General features: G+C 38.5%; 1 protein-coding gene and 1 long non-coding RNA gene across 6 annotated transcripts in view; both read left to right on the top strand.

Annotated features, from left to right (window-relative positions):
• The first annotated feature begins 3946 nt into the window (after positions 1 to 3946).
• On the top strand, positions 3947 to 15864 carry LOC121045192 (zinc finger protein 300). Of its 3 annotated transcripts, none has more exons than XM_040497902.1 (6): positions 3947 to 4925; positions 5634 to 5760; positions 6422 to 6465; positions 11720 to 11846; positions 12092 to 12214; positions 13330 to 15864. In XM_040497902.1, the coding sequence occupies exons 3-6, from the start codon at positions 6451 to 6453 to the stop codon at positions 14877 to 14879; spliced, it is 1815 nt and encodes a 604-aa protein (XP_040353836.1). In that variant the 5' UTR covers positions 3947 to 4925; positions 5634 to 5760; positions 6422 to 6450; the 3' UTR covers positions 14880 to 15864. The 3 variants fall into 3 exon arrangements, with proteins under 3 accessions (XP_040353836.1, XP_040353837.1, XP_040353835.1); XM_040497903.1 differs by having other exon boundaries at positions 3948 to 4916; positions 6348 to 6465; XM_040497901.1 differs by having other exon boundaries at positions 3948 to 4925; positions 6348 to 6465.
• A 7228-nt stretch (positions 15865 to 23092) lies between these two features.
• Positions 23093 to 23664, top strand: part of LOC121045177 (uncharacterized) — a 35532-nt gene continuing 34960 nt past the window's right edge. For all 3 annotated transcript variants that reach the window (XR_005797620.1, XR_005797619.1, XR_005797621.1), the window contains exon 1: positions 23093 to 23264. This is a non-coding gene — a long non-coding RNA (uncharacterized LOC121045177). The remainder of the gene's footprint in view (positions 23265 to 23664) is intronic.

The following is a 23664-nucleotide window of genomic DNA, read 5'->3' as shown; positions in this document are numbered from 1 at the left end:
AATTTCACACTAACTTTCAGGTAATTCATTACACAGCAACAGATAACTAATACATGTATTTATTTTTATTTTTGTTTTTTATGTTTTTAATAGTTTCAAGTTCTTAAAATTCCAGTTAGTTAACATATAATATAATATTAGTTTCAGGAGTAGAATTTAGTGATTCATCACATACCTGTAACACTCAGTGCTCATTACAAGTGCCCTCCTTAATACCCATCACCAATTTAACTCATCCCCCTGCCAACCTCTCCTCCAATAACCCTCAGTTAGCTCTCTGTAGTTAATAAATCAGTTAAGAAATGGGCAGAAGGCGTGAATAGGCATCCTTCCAAAGAAGACATACAGATGGTTAACAGACACATGTAAAGATGCTCAACATCACTCATCATGAGGGAAATACAAATTAAAACTACAGTGAGCTATCACCTAACACCTGTCAGAATGGCTCAAATTAACACAGGTGTTGGCAAGGATGTGGAGATGGGGAACCCTCTAATGTTGTTGGTTGAAATGCCAAGGTGCAGCCACTCTGGAAAACAGTACGGAGGTTCCTCAAAAAGTTAAAAATAGAACTACTCTATGATCCAGCAATTGCACTACTAGGTATTTACCCAAAGAATACAAAAATACTAATTCAAAGGGACACATGCACCCTAATGTTTATAGCAGCATTATGAATAATAACCAAACTATGGATAGAGCCCAAACGTCCACTGACTGATGAATGGATAAAGAAGATGTGTATAATGGACTGTTACTCAGCCATAAAAAGAATAAAATCTTGGGGCACCTGGGTGGCTCAGTTGGTTAAGCGTCTGACTTTGGCTCAGGTCATGATCTCGCAGTTTGTGGGTTTGAGCCCCATGTCAGGCTCTGTGTTGACAGCTCAGAGCCTGGAGCCTGCTTCTGATTCTGTGTCTCTCTCTCTTTCTGCCCCTCCCCTGCTTGCACTCTGTCTCTCTTTCTCTGTCTCTCTCTCTCTCAAAAATAAATTTTAAAAAATTTAAAAAGATAAAATCTTGCCATTTGCAACAATATGGATGGAGCTGGAGTATATAATGCTAAGTGAAGTAAGTCACTCAGAGAAATACAAATACCATCTAATTTCAGTCATGTGGAATTTAAGAAATGAAACAGATGAACATAAGGGAACAAAAATGATAATTTTCTTGTTTCTGAATCCATTTACAGAACTGAGTTAAGCAAAGCCTCAGAGGGACTCCTTCATCAACTTGAGCCCATTTTATGCCTGTCAGTTCCATGCAAAATTCAGAAAGAATTGGATGTTCCTGAGGCTGGACATAGGCATGGAAGTGGAAGTCGGATTCAGTTTTTCCAGTTAATGTGTTCAGCAAAGTGTTGAAAGTTCATTAATTTCTTGGCTCTGGTGGCATTTCCCATCATTCCTACATGCTGACTCAAAATCAGTGACAATTATGTAGTCAAACAATGGATATGCTTCTTCCTAGATTTCCTTTTGTTGGTGCAACTGACTCTTCTAATGAATTCAAGCTGCCACGCCAGCTTCTTGGTCACCATTCCCAGCACGCCTTTGTCCTCACAGCCCAACTGCTGGAAGTCACTAATACATGTATTTTGGCTAGCTATTGCTAAACCACCTATATAGGGACTGTATCATTTTTCTGTCCCACCAGTACTATATGAGAATTCCTTATTCCCTTGGCCTTATCAACACCATATATTTCCAAAAGTAGAATACTTTTTAACAGGCTAATAGATGAGAAATAGGATCTTACTGCAGCTTTAATTCTTATTTCTTTCATTACAAGGGAGGTCTCCTCCTTCAGCTTCTTTTTTAATGAGATACTACATTAGGGACAGCTTTGCATCACGCTTTGGCTCAAGAGCTAAACTTTTTTAAATTACTACAAGGTTCTCATGGTTAGGCCCCTTCCCATATTTACAGCATCCACTGGCATCACTCCTTGAGGAGTCTTCTTTTTTTTTTTTAAGTTTATTTTGAGAGAGAGAGCATGTGTGTGAGCACAAGTGGGGCAGGGGCAGAGACAGGGAGGGAGAGAGAGAATCCCAGGCAGTTTCCTCACTGTCAGTGCAGAGCCTGATGTGAGGCTCAAATTCACGAACTAGGAGAACATGACCTGAGCTGAAGTCACAGGCTTAACTAACTGAGCCACCCAGGTGCCCCCCTCCTTGAGGATTCTAAATTAATCATTATTATACCCCTAGTGCCTAACACAGTGGCTACACTGCCTTAAGCACAAGGCATGCAATAAATATTGATGTAACTGTGGGAGTTCAAATTGATCACAACTGCCCACTTTTTACCCTTTTTTAAATAATTACTTAAAAAAAATTTTTTTAACGTTTATTTATTTTTGAGACAGAGACAGAGCATGAACGGGGTAGGGTCAGAGAGAGGGAGACACAGAATCTGAAACAGGCTCCAGGCTCTGAGCTGTCAGCATAGAGCCCGACGCAGGGCTTGAACTCACGGACCGCGAGATCATGACCTGAGCCGAAGTCGGCCGCTTAACCGACTGAGCCACCCAGGTGCCCCTAAGTAATTACTTTTTAAATTTATAGCCAGGTTAGGATATACTGCAACAATGATTTCAGGAGTAGATTCCTTAATGCCCCTTACCCATTTAGCCCACCCCCCTTCCCACAATCCCTCCAGCAACCCCGTTTGTTCTCCATATTTAAGAATCTTTCATGTTTTGCCCCCTCCCTATTTTTATATTATTTTTGCTTCCCTTCCCTTATGTTCATCTGCTTTGTATTTTAAATTCCTCATATGAGTGAAGTCATATGGTATTTGTCTCTAATATCACTTAGCATAATACCCTCTAGTTCCATCCACATAGCCGCAAATGGCAAGATTTCATTCTTTTTGATTGCCGAGTGATACTCCATTGTATATATATACCACATCTTTATCCATTCATCCATCAATGGACATTTGAGCTCTGTCCATACTTTGGCTATTGTTGGTAGTGCTGCTATAAACATGGGGGTGCATGTGTCCCTTCGAAACAGCACACCTTTGTCCCTTGGATAAATACCTAGTAGTGCAATTGCTATTTTACGCTCTTCCTTGATCAATAGTTAGGCCCCTCTCTTTTCCACAGGCCCCTAAACTTGGCTGGTCCCCAAGTTTAACCACATAAAGCAAAGCAATATGTATATGCATAACATCCTCCCTTAACAGCTTTTTCACAGAATCTGAGAACTCCAGAAACTTTTTTTTTTAACGTTTATTTATTTTTGGGACAGAGAGAGACAGAGCATGAACGGGGGAGGGGCAGAGAGAGAGGGAGACACAGAATCGGAAACAGGCTCCAGGCTCTGAGCCATCAGCCCAGAGCCTGACGCGGGGCTCGAACTCCCAGACCGCGAGATCGTGACCTGGCTGAAGTCGGACGCTTAACCGACTGCGCCACCCAGGCGCCCCACCGAGAAACATTTTTAAGTGTCCTGTTTTTGCCACTTGCACTCCTACCTGTTGAAGGTTACTGCTAACCCTTCTTAACCCTCTATAAAAAAAAAGGGGGGGGGGGCGGGGCGGGGGTGGGGAAAGGTAAGGTTTGATTTTGAGATGCTTTGCAGATTTCTGAGAATGAAGTGTTCTCCCTGTTGCAACCATCTTTCTGGATAAAATCTCTCATCTAGATCGATTTGTTTTTACTTGACATGATAAAACTGCTCAAATGTAAAACTGCTATTCATTTAATTACGTAAGCCAAAAATCTCATGGCTCTTTCAAAAACTGATGATTCAAAAGCATATCTATTTAAGCACAGGAAACATTAGTTAGCCCTTTTTTTTTTTTTTAATATAAAAGCCTGAAGTACCTAAAGGTTATGGTAAGTGCTTTGTAGTTCATTATTTTTTCAAGTGATGTTTTCCTGAAATCTAACCTCCTCCCCGCTTCCTCTCCATTTTTTTTTTCAGTCTTCCCTTTCTCGGTCTCAATCTCCCCCCGCTTCTCCCGTGTTGTGTCCCCTAGCTTCCCACTTCTGTTCCTACGCATCCTGCTTTCGGTCCTTCCGGCTCCCACCGCTGTCTACACAGCCCTCTCCTTAGCAGCAGGATCGCTGCTCCTCTTCTCGCCGGCTTCTCCACGTCAACGCTTTGTGCCTCCGTCTCCTCCTCCTCCCTGCCTCTGAATGTTCCTTTTCCCTTCAGGCAGCCTCAGCAACTTACAGCAATTAGTAGTACTAATTTCCCCTAGAGAATCCCTTATAACAGTTTTTATTATAAAGTTCATTTCTACTGTGGATTCCCCTCCTCCGCCCACCAGTGAACTCTTCCCCCACTTCGCGCCCACAGTGGGATCTCCGCGGAGGAACTGTGCCATTCTACCCTCACTCCTCCAAGCTAGGCGAACCTCCCGGTGTAGGCTGTACCATTACAAACATATTTAAGGAGTGCCGTCCATGAGAGTATTTTAACATTCGAAATTCTTCCTCTTTCACCAAATGCAGTCTTCTAGTAGGGGTCGTATCACTCAAATTTCTTCCCCAAACCTGTAAAAGCTCTCTGCAAAACCTCGCACCTAGCTGGTTCATAAAATCCTCCTCTCCGTCAGCTTGCCCCCTTCCCTGGGGCAGGGGGCGGTGGCACACCCCAAACTCCTGCTCGGAAGGAACCGAATTCCTCCGCGTGTACGGAACTGACCGAATTCTCAAGATGGCGGCTCCAGTTCCGACATAGCACCTGGGGGCGGCCATACTGCCTCCTGAACAAAGCCGCCGAGGATGCGGAGTGGGCAAAACCTCCCAGTACCGCTCGGCGCAGGCTCGGGAGCCCCGCGCTGTGCTCACCCAGACAGGAAGCGGGAGAGTTCAGCAGTATGGCTGTGACAGCCGTCCCGGTTAAAGCCGTGATGGGCGTTTCGAGACCTGATAACGGAGCCGCAAGACAGAAGGCGGGTATGTGCGGTGAGTCTGTTGGATTGATAATGGGAGGGGAGGGGTCTGTGAGGGTCAGTGATTGGAGATTTATGAAGTCACGGGTGGGGAGGTGTGTGGGATTCATGTTGGGTTTATTTGGGAGTCAGGGTTGGAGTGAGGTATGAGATTAGTAATTGGGGAATAATGTGTCAGTGATGGAGTTGTCTGTGGGATCCGAAATGGCGTGTAGGAGGACTGACTGGGGTCAGTGATTGATGGGACTCTGGAGAATCAGGGATTGGTGAGGAGGCTGCGGACTAAATGACCATCCATGTGGTGGTCAGTGATGTAGTGGTCATGGGGGAGTTCTGTGGGTGTGTCATTGCTAGACCCAAGGATTCAGAAATTTGGAGGGAGCAATAATGGGATCAGGGATGATCAGCCCTACTTTTCGGGAAAGGCTTTTACATACTTTAAAGTTTCCACAGGTTTTAGGCAGCCATTGAGTTCTTAAAGGTCAGACCCCTTGGCGGTCCACCATTGCGCCCTTAGCCTGGTCCTCGTCTCCCCCAAAATGGTCATTTGAAAACAAGACCAAACAAATTTAAAAGGATGGATTGTTATCAAAAGTATGATTTTCAGCCTACCTTTTTCTAAGAATTGAAATCATGTTGTTTTATTCAAGAAACACTTACTGAGCACCTGCTGGGTACCCAGAGATGAGTATAACTATTTCTCTTGATTGTTTCCTTCCAGATCAGTTTTGACAACGCCTGGAATACCCCATGTAAAACAGCCTCCCTGTCTTGGGAGCATTCAGTTGCTCTGAACCAGTTCAGTCTTGTCTGAATGACTCCTTCTGGGGCTGAGAAAAATTGACGGGGTAATATGCCTTCCTGCATTGTAGTGTATTCTCTTGTATGAGTGTTTCCAACCTATCACCATTTTTATATGTAGATGACTGCACTGTTGAAAATCTGTAATAATAGTTTAAACAGAAAACATCTTAAAATTAACATTTTGGTCCATGAATATTGATTGGCAAGAGAGTTTGCTGAGTTGGGGGAAATTACAGAAGACCTGTTGGGAGATTATTGGAATTCAGCTGCTGGTTCTTTCTGGGGAATAAGGGAATACATTTCTCAGTTTTCCATTTGGTCATGGCCATTCTTGTTGCTGGAGCAGTCCATCTACAGTTTACTTTATACATATCCATTCATGTTTATTGCCTTATGAGAATATTCTACAAATAGAATTACTGATTCATAGGGAAACAATAAGCTGTTAGTAAGTCAGTGTGAAATATACCTTCACATCTTTACAATTAAACCACCCTGACCAAGTTCTGTATCTTCATAGTGTGGTCACAAGAGGACTTCCTTCACCTAGTGCTTCCTGACCCTCTCAAGGACCAAATAGCCTTATCCCCACTGGTGTCATCATACAGCTGATTCTAGTGGTTGTTTCTAGATTGGTGAATGTGGAAGCAGCAGACGGTCTGGTCTGTGAAAATGCCCATCTGAGCACCAGTTTTGCTTTTTCAGACATCTGCTCTTGTAGAAGAGAGCAGAGAATGATGAAGTCCCAGGTGAGTTGCTTTTGTATTTAATTTTAAGAATTTCCTTCATTTTCTGTCCAACCAAATGGAATAGTGCAGATAGCTAAAATTTGGATTAGGGAGAAGGTAGCCAAAATGAAAGTTAAGACCTAGAAAGCGTTTCTAGGGAACACGTAGATAAACCTGGCCTGAAAACATTTTTAAAAACGAATGTACCAGTTTTTCTGATCTTTCTTGAAGACATCACCACTTAATTGATTTACAGCCCTCTAAAGAGAAAACAGATCAGTTTCCCATGGGAAGAAATTCTTTCTTACCACGTAAGACTAAAACAAATTTCCATTCTGGGTCTTTGTCTAGATGATGGAGTACACAGTATTCTTAGCAGCACTCCTGTGGTAAATGCAACAGTAGATTTCTGGTAGCTGTATCACAAAATGATCTCTTTTAGAGGGAAGTTATAGTGTCATAGCCAGACTCCGTGAACTTTATCCTACAGAGCTAGGCTCACCAAACTATTGCCCATAGGCCAAATTCAGTTCTCTATTTTTATGGACAGTTTTATTGTTCACGTATTGTCTGTAGCTGTTTTCCTGCTACAATGGCAGCATTGGGTAAGTACAACAGAGACCGTATGACCTGCAATGCTGAAAATATATGCTTTACTGAAAAAGTTTGTTAGATTTCTGGTTTAGAGGACCTGATTGATTATAGAGGCTTCCTATTGTCCAGTTTTACCTACTGCTAAAATCTAGATAACACAGGATGGGTGCATTTTGAGTGGTCTTCCAAAATCTATTTTTCTCCCAAAGGGCAGTTCTTACATTATAATTCTCCGGCAAAGCTTTGTAGAGCATGGGTCCCTGATACTCCATACCCTTTGCTGTGGTTTCAGATTGTGTAGGATCACTTTCCAACTTGAGGCCAGTTCTTTCTCTGCACTTCCATTTTTTTTTTTAATTTTTTTTTTTAATGTTTATTTATTTTTGAGACAGAGAGAGACACAGCATGAAGGGGGGAGGGGCAGAGAGAGAAGGAGACACAGAATCGGAAGCAGGCTCCAGGCTCTGAGCCATCAGCCCAGAGCCTGACGCGGGGCTCGAACTCACGGACCGTGAGATTGTGACCTGAGCTGAAGTCGGATGCTTAACCGACTGCGCCACCCAGGCGCCCCATGCACTTCCATTTTTAATAGTGTGTAATGATTTTTCTCCCTGCCAACACTGGCTATGTACATGGTATATAAATTTCAAACTATATCAATGATAAAAATTTAAACCTTTTAACTCTCCTCCTTCTAAGACTATCAGTGTTAACCATTTGTTTGTAATCTTCCAAACTTTTTCAATATAACTATGATTAAGTGTGTACATGTGAAAGTACAAATGTATAAGAGTGTCTCTTACTTTCTTGTGTTTTTCTCTTGGAGAAATAATGTTACACAGTAAAGATTCCGTGCTGCAAAACTTGCTTTTTAATTGTCCCAGGTAAAGATTTTTGTATACATTTTGAATATCTTCCTATGCCAGTACCTAGAATTCTTTTTTTTTTTTTTAATGATTATTTATTTTTGAAAGAGCACAGCGGGGGAGGGGCAGAGAGAGGGAGACAGAGGATACAAAGTGGGCTCTGCACTGACAGCATCGAGTCTGATGTGGGGCTTAAACTTATGAACCATGAGATCTTGACCTGAGCCAAAGTTGGACACTCAACCGATTGAGCCACCCAGGTGCCCCTAGAATTCTTTATTATCTTAGCGGATGCATGATATTTCTTTCCAGCCTGGTCAAACAGTGACTGTTTTCTTATCTGTAAAATGGGGATTAGAAACCTCATAGGGTTGTTGTAAGAATTAAGTAAATAAAAACCATGCCTGGAATTGTACCTGGGATGGTTTGTTCTAAATTAAGTGTTAATTGTTGGTATTGTTATTATATTGTCATCATTATTATTATCAAATATAATAATCAATTTTTGCATTAGGAGTGCTCATGTGTATTTTATAGTAAAGCTTAACAGGTGGGTTCTATTGCAAAAAGATAAGGTTGTTTTGTTTTTTTTCTTGAATGTCAGTGGCTTTAGAGTTGTGCTGTTCAGTGCAGAGCGACCAGCCACATGTGATTACTGAGCACTTGAAATTGGTTAGCCTGAATTGAGGTGTGCCTTAAGTGTAAAATACATACTGAGTTTAGAAGACACAATTCCAAAAAGCACACTAATAATTTTTAAAGGTCAGTTATACTTTGAAATTATATTTTGGGTATATTGAGATACCTATATATATTTGAAAATAATTTTCTGAATGTGGCAACTGGAAGGTTTTACGTATCTAGTTAGTCTTATATTTGTTGGAGTAGCTTTAGAGAATGAAAATGGATTTTTATTAGCTTAATAAATCCAACTACTGGGGCTTATTAACTGATTGTATGCCTGTTCCTTTAGGAAGAGGGATTTATATTTTTTCCATACTGTCCAGAAGTGAAGTCATTATTTGCACACATATCTATTCTTCCTTTCTTCTTCTAACACCTTCTCTCTTCCATTCTCCCAGTCACCCAAGCCATAAACATTTGTTTGTAGATGATAAGAGTACAATTTCCCACTGATTATACATTATATTTTTCTCAAAATTAACAAAATTTATGCATACTTAGTATAATGAAGCATTTGAGTATAATTCATAAAGCAAAATCAGAATGTTAAAATTACATCTCTTAAACTTCCTATCAGAATGGATTTTCTCTACATTCCACATTTATTTTCTTTCTCATGTCACTGTTCTTTAGATCAAAAGAATGTAACTGATTAATCCACAGAACTATTCTTAGTTAAATATGAACTTTATTTTATTTTCTGTAAACTTAATTCATTCCTTTTTTTAGTGAACATTTCTTGAGTACCTAATGTGTGTCACATGCATTGACTGGCTGTGGAGTATCTCAAGAAGATTTCGGTATGGTTTTTTTTCTGGGAGGAATGCAGAGAAAAATTAGGTAAACAGACATGGAAAGCAGCATTGACACATAAAAATTTTATAATAGATATGGGAGCAAGGAACTGTTAAAACAGAGAGGGGGGAGCAACCAGCTGTATAAGGAGTTAGAAAATAGGCTTAAAAAATTATTGAGCTTTAGATCATGAGAGAAGTAGGATGAGGATGGGAAACAACATTTACAAAAGTAGAGAGGGCAGAGTGGTTTTAGGAAGGCTGAGAATTTGAGGAAAACGAAAATCTAGGGTGTTTCATTGGAAGTTTGACTAAGGGTGTTATTAACACAATAAAATACAGAAGACCTTGTTTACAATATCAAGGAGGCAGTGTGGAGCTATTGAATCAGAATACCTGCTTTTTAAAGCTGAGAGTTAATCATATCTTCAGTGCCTGACCTCTGGCAAGTGATTACTGAACTACCGTAATTCTAGGTTTTCTCATATGTAAAATGAGAAAGTTAATAAGGTTGTTTTAAGGACAAATTAAATGTTTGGCAGCTTGATGGTGTGAATATGGGACTTGGCGTGGGACTGAGATGATTGAGACTGATTGTATACGAAAGGATAGAACCAGTGGATACTTTTAAGCAGGGAGTGTTGATAGTGGAAACCGTGTTTAATCTGTTTTTGTTCTGAAAGCAATATTTGATAATAATGAAATATTTAGGAGGAAAAGCTGAAAAACATCACTCAGATTCTAGTAGATGACAACTGTGAACATGATGGTGACCTAATTAAAACAGTCCCTTTCCCCTCCAGAAATACCTTACAGCTCTACACTTACCCAAGTTTTTTTTGTGTGTTAATGTCACATCAATAATCTTATTTTTTTATGAGTGTTTCCTGTACATTTCTCATTATGTCTCTTTTCAGTATTGCTACTGTAATTGGTATACTTCATTATATTACTAGTTATTGCATATATATAGATATATCTATATCTATATATCTATATCTATATATCTATATCTATATCTATCTATCTATCTATCTATCTATCTATCTATATGTATATATAGATATATATATAGATATATCGGAGAACCATAATTGAGGTGAAGCTATGATTATTTTCCTATAAATTGAGGGTATCACATTATGATCTTCAAGAACACTGACATTCTGTGATTCTCTATATGTGTTTTTTCTATTTTTAATCTCTTATTTTAAAAGGCTTTTTCTGCTAGGGGCACCTGGGTGGCTCAGTCGGTTAAGTGCCCAACTCCTGGTTTTGGCTCAGGTCATGATCTCACAGTTGTGGGTTCCAGCCCCACATCAGGCTTTGTGCTGACAGCATGGAATCTGCTTGGGATTCTCTCTCTTCCCCTCTCTCTGCACCTCCCCTGCTCACTCCCTCTCTCTGTGTCTCTCTCACTCTCTCAAAATAAATAAAAAAGGAACATTAAAAAAAAACAAAAAACAAAAGCTTTCTCTGCTCTGTAATTATTAATAAAAATCTTCCCATGTTTTGTTACTTTTATGCTCTTGGCTATGTTTTTAGAATTTAATTTTTTGCTTCATCTAGAATGTATGTTTTGCATTTCTCAAGACATAAAATATGGTGTATTAGTTTTCCAGGGCTACCTTAACAACAGACCACAGACTGGGTAGATTAAACAACAGAAATTTATTGTCTCAAAGTTCTGGAGGCTAGAAGCCAAAACTCAAAGTGTCAGCAGGGTTGATTCCTTCTGAAGGCTGTAAGAGAACAATCTTCCAGACCCCTCTCCTTGGCTTATAGGTGACCATCTTCTCCCCATGTCTCTTCATATCATCTTTCTTCTGTGTGTGTCTGTCTCTGTGTTCAAATTTCTCCTTTTCATACGGATATTAGTCATATTGGATTAGGGTCCATCCTAATGACCTCATAGAACTAATTAAATCTGCAGTGACCCTGTTTTCAAATAAGGTCACATTCTGAGAAACTAGCAGTTAGCATACAACATATGAATTTTAAGAGCATACAATTAATTCCACCTTTAACGTATGGATTCAACATTCTTCCTTTCCTGTTGACTCTCCGGTTGTTTCAGTATTATTCTTTGAATAATCTGTTTTCCTCTCAGTTATTTGAATGCTGCCCTTATGATTTATTAAATTACCATTTGTATTAGGTAGGCATTTTGATTTACCTCTTCTGTTTTCCTAATCTGTCTCTTCTTGTAAAGACAAGATTTTGTGCTGTTTCTCCCAAATACTATGATACAAAACTAGGTGTAGTTGTAGTTTTATATACTATAGTAGGAATGATGAGAATGGTCACTTCAGACTGAACAGGAATATACTGTTACAGGGGTTGGTATCATTCAAGGATGTGGCTGTGGATTTCACCCAAGAGGAGTGGCAGCAACTGGACCCTGCTCAGAGGACCCTGTATAGAGATGTGATGCTGGAGAACTTCAGCCACGTGATCTCATTGGGTAAGGATGGCTTCCCTGCATCACTCAGACTTGTCCAACCAAGGGCCTTTCCTTATCAGGTGCTGTGCTTAGGTGGTTCCTGAGATATATAATGACTTAACGATCTTCAGATCTTCCCAAACAGAGGTCATGGTGTTTGCTGAGAGTCAACTGGACTGATTCATTGTAGCCCTTCTGAAACAACACCTTCTCTTTTTTCCTTCAGTGCCCCCAATCCCAATTCCTCTGTGATTTCCACTTAATAGGATATCCAGTTTCCAAACCAGATGTCATCTCTAAGTTGGAACAAGGGGAAGATCCATGGATCATCAAGAGAGACGTATCAAATTGGATCTATACCGATGAAAATCAGGCAGATGGGAGACAAGGGAAGTGAAATCTCAGATTGTTTTGTTTTCTTAATTGATTGATGCCTGAGGCTGACGTTTTGTCCTTATCGAGATTTCTTATTGTTTGTTCCTGTGCTGAGAATTTAGTAGGCATTTGACAAATAATTAAATAATTCTGAACCTTTATAAGGAGGAGCTATTTCTTCTTGATCTTCTTCCTTTCTGCATATATGTATATCTTTAACACCTTTTATGAAAAGGCAATAGAAAGGCAAATTCCTCCCAAGAACATAGGTTGTACTTTACATGGTAAGACCTCCAGGCACATGGTGTACAAAATTATCTGTCAAATATAGTTACCATTTTAAAAGTTCGGAGAAAATGCAAGTCTAAATATGCAGCAGAATTTGAGAAGGTGTTTTTCGGAGCATGCAGCTGTAGCTGCTTTGAAACATACTAAGTGTTGGTGATGCTGAAGGAGGAAGGTGAAGGCAGATTGTGGTGGGGAGAGGTTGTATGAATAAAACTTTGAAGGTAGAGAATGAAGGCTTTTCTGGGAGAACTTTGCTAGTTTCTGATGGTATATATAGAAGGTGTTATGGGAAGTAGTGGAACATAAGCTTGGATTCTTGGTGTGAATCTGATACTGAATCCATAGCAGGGTCTTGGATTTTTCTGTTGTTTGTGTTAGTTTTTAATTAGGAAAGTAGACTGAAGAGAGTTAAAATATTTTGAGTACAGAAGGGACCTTGTTTCTTTGGATAATGGTCACAGGATAATAGTTAAGTATATATGTAGCAAATGGTTTATAAGATAAATGAATTCAGAAAGTGAAAAGGATTTCCATTCAGAAAGCAGGAGAAATGGGAAAATTCTAGAAGAATAATCCACGATTAGAGTGATAATAACCCAGATACATTTCTATTTCCTTCAGTTCTAATTTTTCTCTTTAATATCCTTTTCCATCCATTCATCTGATCATACTTTATGCTGACCTGTGTTAGGAGATGGCCTGTCTCTGTCCCTGTGTTCTGAGTTCATCAACTACATTGGATTAATCATTTGTTCTGTTCTTCTGCATTATGTTTATTGTTCTTTTTTTTGTTTGTTTATTGTTCTTTATAATTGTTTTATTTTATCTTTCTTTCTTTTAGACAGGAAAAGTAACCTTGACAACCCCAAATCATGTATTTTGGGGTCTGTTTCCTTCCGTAATAATATCCTGAAAGGAGTCACAAAGGATGGTTCATTGTACTCCATTTTAAAAGTCTGTCAAGATGATGGCCAGCTACAGAGATGTCAGGAAAACCAAGACAAGCTTTTCAGGCAAGTAACAGTCATCAGCAACAAAACAGTAACTGTGGAGTCAGGCCATAAATATAATGCCTTTGGAAAAATATTTCAAGAGTGCATAGAGCCAGATACTTTAAGACAAAGATCCCATAGCTATGATGTATTTAAAAAGAACTTGAAATATAATGCTGATCTACGTAGTTGTAATAAGAGTAATTCAAGAAAAAACCCTGATGAGAGTTTGGGATGTGGAAAATCATCTAGCTATGGTGCATCTGATTCTAATCTTGAGAAAATGCACAATGGAGTAATACCCTGTAATAACAATCAGTGTGGGAACATTTTTAGTAGTAAACAATCCCTTATGCAATATCAGAATATTGAAACTAAGGAGAAAACCTGTGTGTGTGTTACATGTGGAAAAGCCTTTGCCAAGAAGTCACAGCTTATTGTACATCAACGAATTCATACTGGAAAGAAACCATATGATTGTGGTGCATGTGGGAAAGCCTTCAGTGAGAAGTTTCATCTCATCGTACATCAGAGAACTCATACTGGGGAGAAACCTTACGAATGTTCTGAATGTGGAAAAGCCTTCTCTCAGAAATCTTCCCTCATTATACATCAGAGAGTTCACACTGGGGAAAAGCCATATGAATGTAGTGAGTGTGGGAAAGCCTTCTCCCAGAAATCACCCCTCATTATACATCAAAGAATTCACACTGGAGAGAAACCTTATGAATGTAGAGAGTGTGGGAAGGCCTTCTCCCAGAAGTCACAGCTGATCATACATCATAGAGCTCATACTGGAGAGAAACCATATGAATGTACTGAATGTGGGAAAGCCTTCTGTGAGAAGTCCCACCTCATTATACATAAAAGAATTCACACTGGGGAGAAACCCTACAAATGTGCTCAATGTGAGGAAGCCTTCAGCAGGAAGACGGAACTCATTACACATCAGTTAATTCATACTGGGGAGAAACCTTATGAATGTACTGAATGTGGGAAGACCTTCTCCCGGAAGTCACAGCTCATCATACATCAGAGAACACATACTGGAGAAAAGCCCTATAAATGCAGTGAATGTGGAAAAGCCTTCTGTCAGAAATCACATCTCATTGGACATCAGAGAATTCACACAGGAGAAAAACCTTATATATGCAGTGAATGTGGGAAAGCCTTCTCTCAGAAGTCTCACCTCCCAGGGCATCAGCGAATTCATACAGGAGAAAAACCTTACATATGTGCTGAATGTGGAAAGGCGTTTTCCCAGAAGTCAGACCTTGTTTTACATCAGAGAATTCATACTGGGGAAAGACCCTATCAATGTGCTATCTGTGGGAAAGCCTTCATCCAGAAGTCACAACTCACTGTACATCAGAGAATTCATACAGTAGTAAAATCATAATGAACTGAATGCAGAAAAGCCTTCAGTATTAGCTCAAGCCTTAATAAATACTAGGAACCTGATTGATTTGATATTTATAAGACATCTTTATAGATGTCTGTAGTGTGGTGATACCCAACTCAGCAAAGATGATGGAAAATAATCATAAATGAAGAACATTTTCAACATGGTGTGTAAAACTTTTAAAGTTATGTATATAGAATGTTGTCAAGTTACATATTCTATATTATACCACATTAATAATAACCAGACATTGTGAAATAGCTAATATTAGCTTGGCATCATTTTGGCCATACAGTAATTCCCTGTAAAGGACATGAAGAAAGCTTGAGTTAAATAAATAAATAAATACATACATACATAAATAAATAAATTCCTAGAAACTACATTATAAGGAGGGGCTTAGCATGACCCCTAAAGATACATGTAAAATTCTTGTACAAAGATGGAAAGATAGGTGGATCAGATGATGTTTATACGTTTTCCCGTCTCAATCATATAAGTTGACCTGTCTCTCTGGAAGGATCCTGGATCTTGAAATTGGTGCTACTTGACCAGATCACCCATTTATTCTCCCTCACTGGGAGTTTGGTGTTGTGGAAATGCTTTGGTACTGAACCAGATGGTCTTGTGTTCTAATACTGGCTCAGCTACTCGCAGATTGTGTAACTTCAAGCAAGCCTGCTTCACCCATCTGAATATTTCCTATCAGTAAAAAAAAAAAAGTATAGTGAAGAGTACATTTTCATTTATTATTCTTTTTGTCTTTCATTTCCATGCAGTTGGATGCTAAGACTAATATGTAAAAGCTACATCTAAACTTGTATTTCAGACACTCTGCTTTTGATAACCCATTCCCAGGACTGTTCATTTTACTGTTTTTGACCCTAGTGGCCTTGATTCTTGGTATGTTCAAGTGACATTTTATTATGCATTTGTTGTTTTTTACATACATTTATAAACTGGTGGTTACACATAAAGATCACGTCTAATGTCTCTTCAGTTATTTTCTGATTCCTGCCCTGCATCCCCAACTGTTTTCTCTGGGAACAAAGAACACTTGTAGAGAAAAACTCTTCACAGGCTTAAGAACTTAATATTTCTAAAATATCTCCTCTCTTTGCTTTGGTTGTCTATTCCTGCATGAGCAGCTTTAGATGAGGACCCTTGCTAGAGGTTTCTGCAGAAGAGCATTCCTGGCACAAAGGAGAATGTCTGTATACTTATGTTCACATAGTTCTTTATATAGTTTCCACTTGATTCTTTCACATTTCCTGCCCACCAGATCCTCTTCCTCAATGGCTGAACTGTCTGTTGTGAAAAGATGGGAACCCCCTGGGTGAGAACCTCTTCAGGGGATGCTTAACATGGATGTGGGAACTTCCTAGTCCGTGCACGCAAATTCTTGGTCTCATTATGAGCAGTGAGCTGAGAACACGGTCATCAGATGTAATTGACAATTCATACCAGGGAAAGAATGCTTAGGAGTACATGTTTTGGGTTGAGCTGCTCTGATGTTTTCTCGTGAAAGACATCCCAACTGATGTCTTACAAAGGCATGAGAAGGATAAATAAATAAATAAATAAATAAATAAATAAATAAATAAAATTTTAAAAAGGATAAGAAAAAAAAGGAACATATCGGGAATACATAGAAATTTAATGAAGAGTGTGTTCTATATAGTGACAGATACAGAACTTCTGTAGATATAACAAAGATTCATAATTCCTACTTTGCAAGCCTCCCATTTGATTTTCTGCTGTCACAAACCTCCAAGCAGCCTGTTGATCTGATAATGGACTTCTATAAACATCCAAATTTAGACTTAGCACCTACTGACTTAATACTTCACCATACTTTTTTTATTTTTTTGAGCATTTTATTAGAGGAGCTGGTCAGTGCAGTGAAGCAAGAATAGGAAAATGGGCATCGGATTAAAAAGGAAAAAGTAATAAGGACATAGATGATGCAGTGGTGTATAAGGAGAACAAAAATAACTGATTAAATATTAGAAATAAAGGAGTTTAGTTGCTTTATATAGTTTTAATATTAAAAAGTAAACATTCTACATATCAGCAGAGTGAAAATTTAAAAATGCCATTTACATTAGCATAAAAAATATGAACCCCCTAAAGTAAGTCTAATCATGGAGTATAGAACTTCTATATAGAAAATTATAAAACATTACTGAATAAATTAAACAAGGCTTAATTAAATAAACTGAGAGACTTACCAAGTTTTTTGGTTGAAAGACTCAATATTAAAGATGCCCATTTTCCCCCAAAGTGATTTGTATATTGTTGGGGAGATGAGAAAAATTGAAATCCAAAGGAATAAGCCCATTCGTAAATATAGAGTTAGTTTATTTTATTATTGAGCAACAACAAAATACCAAATAGCATGCAGGTAACCAGCAACTGGCTACAAATTTCTGTGTGGATTTAGCTCTATTATGTGAAATTAAAGCTACAGTTCTTATGAATCATCCCACTGTTAGAAAGTGGCAAGGACTCCATTTTTATCAGTTAATTGAGCTTGCTCTGATGCCCTGTTTTGCTTAATTCTGTATCAGGCTTATTCTGATAGTCCATTCTTGATAAGTTTTGACAGTACCTCTTACCATGTTTGCCCATGGCACCGAATCTAGGACATATGATTATATCCCTCAACGTCCCTGAATAAAGATCAATTTCCCACGGTTTTCAATGCATTTTATATCAAAACCCCAATAAGCTTTCTTTTTTTGAAATTTTTACAATTTAATTATAAAATTACATATGGGAATGCTAAAAGGTAAGACTAGCCAAGATACTTTTGAAGAGCAAATTTAGAGAACTTACCAGACTAAGATTTTCCATAAAGTGATAATTAAGACAACGTATTGCACATGGGCGGCCAAATTGACCAATGGTAAGAAAATCCAGAAACATAATTTCCTAGAGGTATTTGAATTACGACAAATATGGCAATGTAGAACAGTAGGAGAAATGTTGTGCTTCAATAAATGCTTCTGGCTCAGTTATCCATATGGGTAAAACAGAATATGAAAACATAATTACTGCATACTATTCACAAAATCAGTTCCACCTAAACCTGTAATAGAGGGAAATGTATTGTAGTAAGTACAGATCAGACAAGAAGAAAGCCCGAAAATATCTAAGCATCCAACTCAATAGGTTAGAATAAAAAAGTATGGTGAACTACAAGAAAGTAAAAAAGGAAGTGATAAAAATAAGATTAAAAGTGGAGGGGCGCCTGGGTGGCACAGTCGGTTAAGCGTCCGACTTCAACCAGGTCACGATCTCACAGTCCGTGAGTTCAAGCCCCACGTCGGGCTCTGGGCTGATGGCTCAGAGCCTGGAGCCTGTTTCCGATTCTGTGTCTCCCTCTCTCTCTGCCCCTCGCCCGTTCATGCTCTGTCTCTCTCTGTCCCAAAAATAAATAAACGTTGAAAAGATTAAAAATGGAAAAAAAGAAGTAGGAACAACAAAATGTTGACTAAAAAGATCATTAATACCATGGCAATACAAAGAAAAAGGAGGTATAAATATCCATAGCAAGCAATGAAAGGAAACAGCATCACTTCAGAATCTACAGATAATTAAGGGATCTTAAAAAGATTTGAATACAACTAAATAAAAAATGCCGATTCATACATATATTCCAGAAAAGAGAGGAGCAAGGATTTCTAACATATTTTATGAGGCTAGCACTAATCATGATGCTAAAGCCAGACAGAGACATTATAAGAAAAAAACATTTGGTGGTCAATGTTTTTCCTGAACATAGACCATAGCCATCCTTAACAGAATATTTGCAAATCAGATTTAGCAATAGTTTAAAAGGAAAGTACATCACGGCCAAGTAGTGTTTAACTTAAAAATGCAAGGTTGGTCCAATATATGAAATCAATTGGTGTCATTCATCATATCAGCAGCCTAAAAAAAAAAAAATAACCATATGATCATTCAATGATGCAGAAGATTATTTGACAAAAATTCCACATCTTTTTAGAGCAAAACCTCAGTGAACTAGAAACAAAAGGTAGCTACTTCATAGTGTTAAAGAGCATCTATAAAAAAAAAAAAAATCTAGTCATCATATTTAATTGTGAAAGACTAAATGCTTGCCCCCAAGCATTTTTTTCATTTGGCAAATGGTCAAAGATGTTTGCTTTGCTCTCCCTAGTGAACATTGTGCTGGTGATCTTAGTGCAGTAAGGAAAGCAAGAAAGGGAAGGTGGTTGTGGTGGTGCAGCATACCTTTGGGGAAGGAAGAAATAAAATTGTCTCTATTGCAGACAACCTGGTCTTCCACATAGAATATTTCAAAAACGACAACAACAACCACAAAACTAATAGACTTAATAAGTGGCTCTTGTGTGGAATTTTAAGAAACAAATGAGCAAAGGGGGAAAAAAGCAAACTAAGAAACAGACTCATAACTATAGAGAACAAACTGGTGATTACCAAAGGGGAGGTGAATGGGGGGATGGGTTACATAGGTGATGGGGAGGGGCACCTGGGTGGCTCAGTTGGTTAAGCCTCCGACTTGACTTTGGCTCAGGTCGTGATCTTACTGTTTGTGAGTTCAAGCCCCACATTTGTCTCTGTGTTGACAGCTCAGAGCCTGGAGCCTGCTTCAAATTCTGTGTCTCCCTCTCTCTCTGCCCCTCCCCTGCTTGTGCTTTCTTGCTCTGTCTCTCAAAAATAAATAAACATTAAATAGGTGATGGGGATTAAGGAATGCACTTGAACTGAGCACCAGGTATTGTATGGAAGTGTCAAATCACTATATTGTACACCTGAAACTAATATTGAACTATATGTTAACTAACTGGAATTTAAATAAAAAGTTTAAAAAAAAAGTGACTCTTGAAAAAAATAATTGGAGAGATAGTGTGCTTACAGATGGAAAGAGTCAGTGTTAAGATATCAGTTCCCCTTAAATTGATGTGTATGTTGAATCACCCACAAAAATATTCCAGCAGGCATTTTTGTAAAAATTGACAAGCTGATCCAAAAATTTATATGGAGGTGCATGTGGATGGCTCAGTTGCTTAAGTGTCCAACTCTTGGTTTCAGCTCAGGTCATGATCTCGTGGCTTTGTTGGTTCAAGCCCCACATTGGGCTCTGTGCTGGCAGTGTGGAGCTTGCTTGGGATTCTCTCTCTCTGCCCCTTCCCCACTTGTGCTCTCTCTGTCTCTCTCAAAATAAATAAATAAACTTAAAAATTTCTATATGGAAATGCAAAAGACCTAGCATAAACAAAATACCTTTTGGTCGGTGGGGGGGAGGGGGGGTGCGGTAAGAAGAGTCATATTACCTGATTTCAAGGTTTGTAAAGTTAGAATAATCAAGTCCGTGGTATGGGTGTAAGAATAGACAGGCCAATGGAACAGGATAGAGTCTAGAAACCAAACCATACATATATGGACAACAGATTTTTAACAAGGTCATCAAAGTAACTCAATGGACAAAAGGTAGTCTTTTCAACAAATAATGTTGGAACAATTAGAAATCCGTTTGCAAAAACAACCAAAAAGAATTTTGATCCATAGTTACACACCATTTACAAAAATCAACTTGAAATAGGTCATGGATATACATGTAAAAGTAGAAACTATAAAGTTCTAGAAGCAAACAGAAGATAACTGACTTTCGTTATTCAACGGTTTTTCAAGCAAGAAATAAAAAAACCCCACAGCATGAAATTAAGAATTGATAAATTAGAGTTCATTGTAATGATAACTTATGTTATTTGAAATGCACTGTTAAGAAATTGCCATAGTTCGGGTCGCCTGGGTGGCGCAGTCGGTTAAGCGTCCGACTTCAGCCAGGTCACGATCTCACGGTCTGTGAGTTCCAGCCCCGCGTCAGGCTCTGGGCTGATGGCTCAGAGCCTGGAGCCTGTTTCCGATTCTGTGTCTCCCTCTCTCTCTGCCCCTCCCCCGTTCATGCTCTGTCTCTCTCTCTGTCCCAAAAATAAATAAACGTTGAAAAAAAAAATTAAAAAAAAAAAAAAAGAAATTGCCATAGTTACAATACTTCAGATTCATCCTGCATATTGCCTCTGCCAGACCTGGTGTCAGTCATTCCTCCAAACAGCACTGGTTTCTTTTAGTGGGCAATGGTATTTGAAAACCCCAGTCTGTCTCCCACAGGTACTCATATCCAATGGGGTGTCATTGAGTCTTGACCACTTTCAGTGGACATGGCAACAAATCAGAACATACTGTTTTAAATTATGAGTTTATACTGTTACATTCATATTTTTCATAAAACCCTGATATTTTACTAGTATTTCTTTCATCTTACACTGAAAATAATGATTCCTAAGCACATTAGCAGAATTATGTAATTATTTTCTCTTATAGTATGCTTAAACAAATATCAAATATTCAACACTAATATTACTATAACAATAAATGAACAAAAATTCAGATGAACAAAATATTCTTATGTTGATAACCTTATTCATAATACTTTTCCAGTTCAATGGCTATAAAAATTCAACCAAGTTAAAAATAATTATATTAACAAGCTAAAATTGCAAACTGATAAGTATCTAAGGAAACATAGTCATGTATTAGATGGTCTATGAAAGCTCAAATTCTCCCTTCTTACTACCCATAAAATTCTCTTTTTAAGTCATCTTTGCAGATGAATCATTTACATACTTCCCCACGTTGATTCTTAATTTCATATTCTAGATGTCTTTTTTGTTTTCTCATTACCAGCTCTATATCGTGCTTACCCACCAGGCATAGCCATGTCAACATCCTTTCTATTCATATTATTACAACTAGGAATTTCATCTTCCTTTTGTGCCAATGAAAGACTTGATGTTTGAGTCCTTATCTGTAACAGCTCCAGAAGAACCCAGTCAGTCATCTTAATGAGGACCTCCTGTGGTACATCGTATTGTGATATGAACTGAGGATTATACATTCTAATGGCTTATGCTTTAAGTGGATTAGAGGTTTTGAAAAATTCCTGCCACGGGGAAATAATGTATTTCTGAGTTGGTGAGACTGAAAGATCACAGAATTCTCTAGGAATGCATTCAGTTACTGCCTAGCACTTACTCGTGCAAATCTGGATTTGTGAGAGATCTCAAGTAATCCTTGAGATGGTTATCTGGAAACTTCTCCAGTCTCCTGAACGACTATACTTTCACACTACCAGGAGCTTCATAACTCTGATGGTAATAGACTACACACCCATCATGACTTACCTCTTTACCATACAATGCATGCCATGTGACCACAACCTCTTGGAATCTTTTCACCAGATTAAACAAGATAGCATCTTCACACAAAGGCTGTAGCAATATTTTAAAGCAGGAAAGCTGTTTTGAGAGCACACAGTTTTGTATCATCAAAACAAAACAGAAAACTGCTTTTAACACCTTTCCTTTATACCTAACAGAAAAATCAAAATATCCGACAAACAAAAGAGCTACTTAGTTTTCATTTTTCAGAAGTCATAATTCAAACCCAGGTATTCTGATTTCAGAGTCCACACTTATAACCACTGTGTTGTGCTGCCCCTCCTGCTTTGCTCTCCGTTCTAAACTGTGCTTTGAGCTAGTTCATGCTTTGTGATGCCTGCACAAAGGCAGCATATAGTTGCTTTCTATTCAGCAACCTTCATTTTCACCAAAAAAGATCTGCACTTAAAAAAACTTTTTATATCTCTATTCAAAATTTTATCTTAATCCTAAAGCTTTGGTGTTCAAAAAGGACCAATTCTACATCCTGGCAGTGAGAATTGGTTGGAAACACATAAACATGGGGGCACCTGGGTGGCTTAGTCAGTTAAGCATCCGACTCTTGGTTTCCTCTCAGGTCATGATCTCATGGTTTGTGGGATTGAGTCCTGCATCTGGCTCTGTGCTGACAGTGTGAAGCCTGCTTAGGATTCTCTCTCTCCCTCTCTCTCTGCCTCTCCCCCACTCATGCTCCCTCAAAATAAAGAAACAAACACACATTTAAAAAATTGTTCTGGAAACACATAAACATGAAAATCAGGCTGGATTTTTAAATAAGCTAAGAAAACCGGTGCATAAAGAACATTGGAGAGACCATTGATGCTACATATTCAGTGAACCCCCCTAAGCTTTGTCCTTCTAAGATTGGACCATCTAGAAATATAGTACCTTGGGAGGTATGTCGTGATTAATGATACTCTCTTTTTGTTGCAGGTGGTGCCAAAAAATTACCAGCAGACACTGGCTCTGGATTTTGTTGAGATGATCAAGAGAAAGCCTGATCAGATGTCTCATATTGCTTTAGGATTCCTTATCTAAGGAAACCCTTGGTGAGCTCCTGGATATGGCTGTCTGAAGAAGGTCACAGTATCCATAAGTATATCTATGAAAGGTAGGCCAAACCAGCCATTAGAGGGGCATTATGGTCACGTAATGGCAAAACATGATCATGAACATATTGTAAGAGTCTCATACTATATACATGAAGTGGTACATTCCTTGCAGGTAGATTGGGACAAGCTGGAAGTATATGGTAGAAATGCTAAATAAACTAAAATAACTAAACATTCATAGCTAATAATCCAAAAAAGGATAAAAAAGAATAACAAATATACAATTAATCCAACAGAAGGCAGAAAAAGGGAAAAGATAGCAAAAGATAGGACAAATAGAAATCAAAATTGAGATGATACACTTGATCTAACAAATATATATTTTCATATTAAATATAAATGATCTAAACACCAATTAAAAGAGTAGGTTGTCATACTGGATAAAAAGGCACAGCCCAA

This window comes from Herpailurus yagouaroundi, unplaced genomic scaffold (genome assembly GCF_014898765.1).
Source record: "Herpailurus yagouaroundi ecotype Mexico unplaced genomic scaffold, PumYag 29, whole genome shotgun sequence".
Taxonomy (NCBI): Eukaryota; Metazoa; Chordata; class Mammalia; order Carnivora; family Felidae; genus Herpailurus; species Herpailurus yagouaroundi.
Note: the sequence above shows the minus strand (reverse complement) of the source record. Positions and strands in the feature narration are given on the sequence as shown.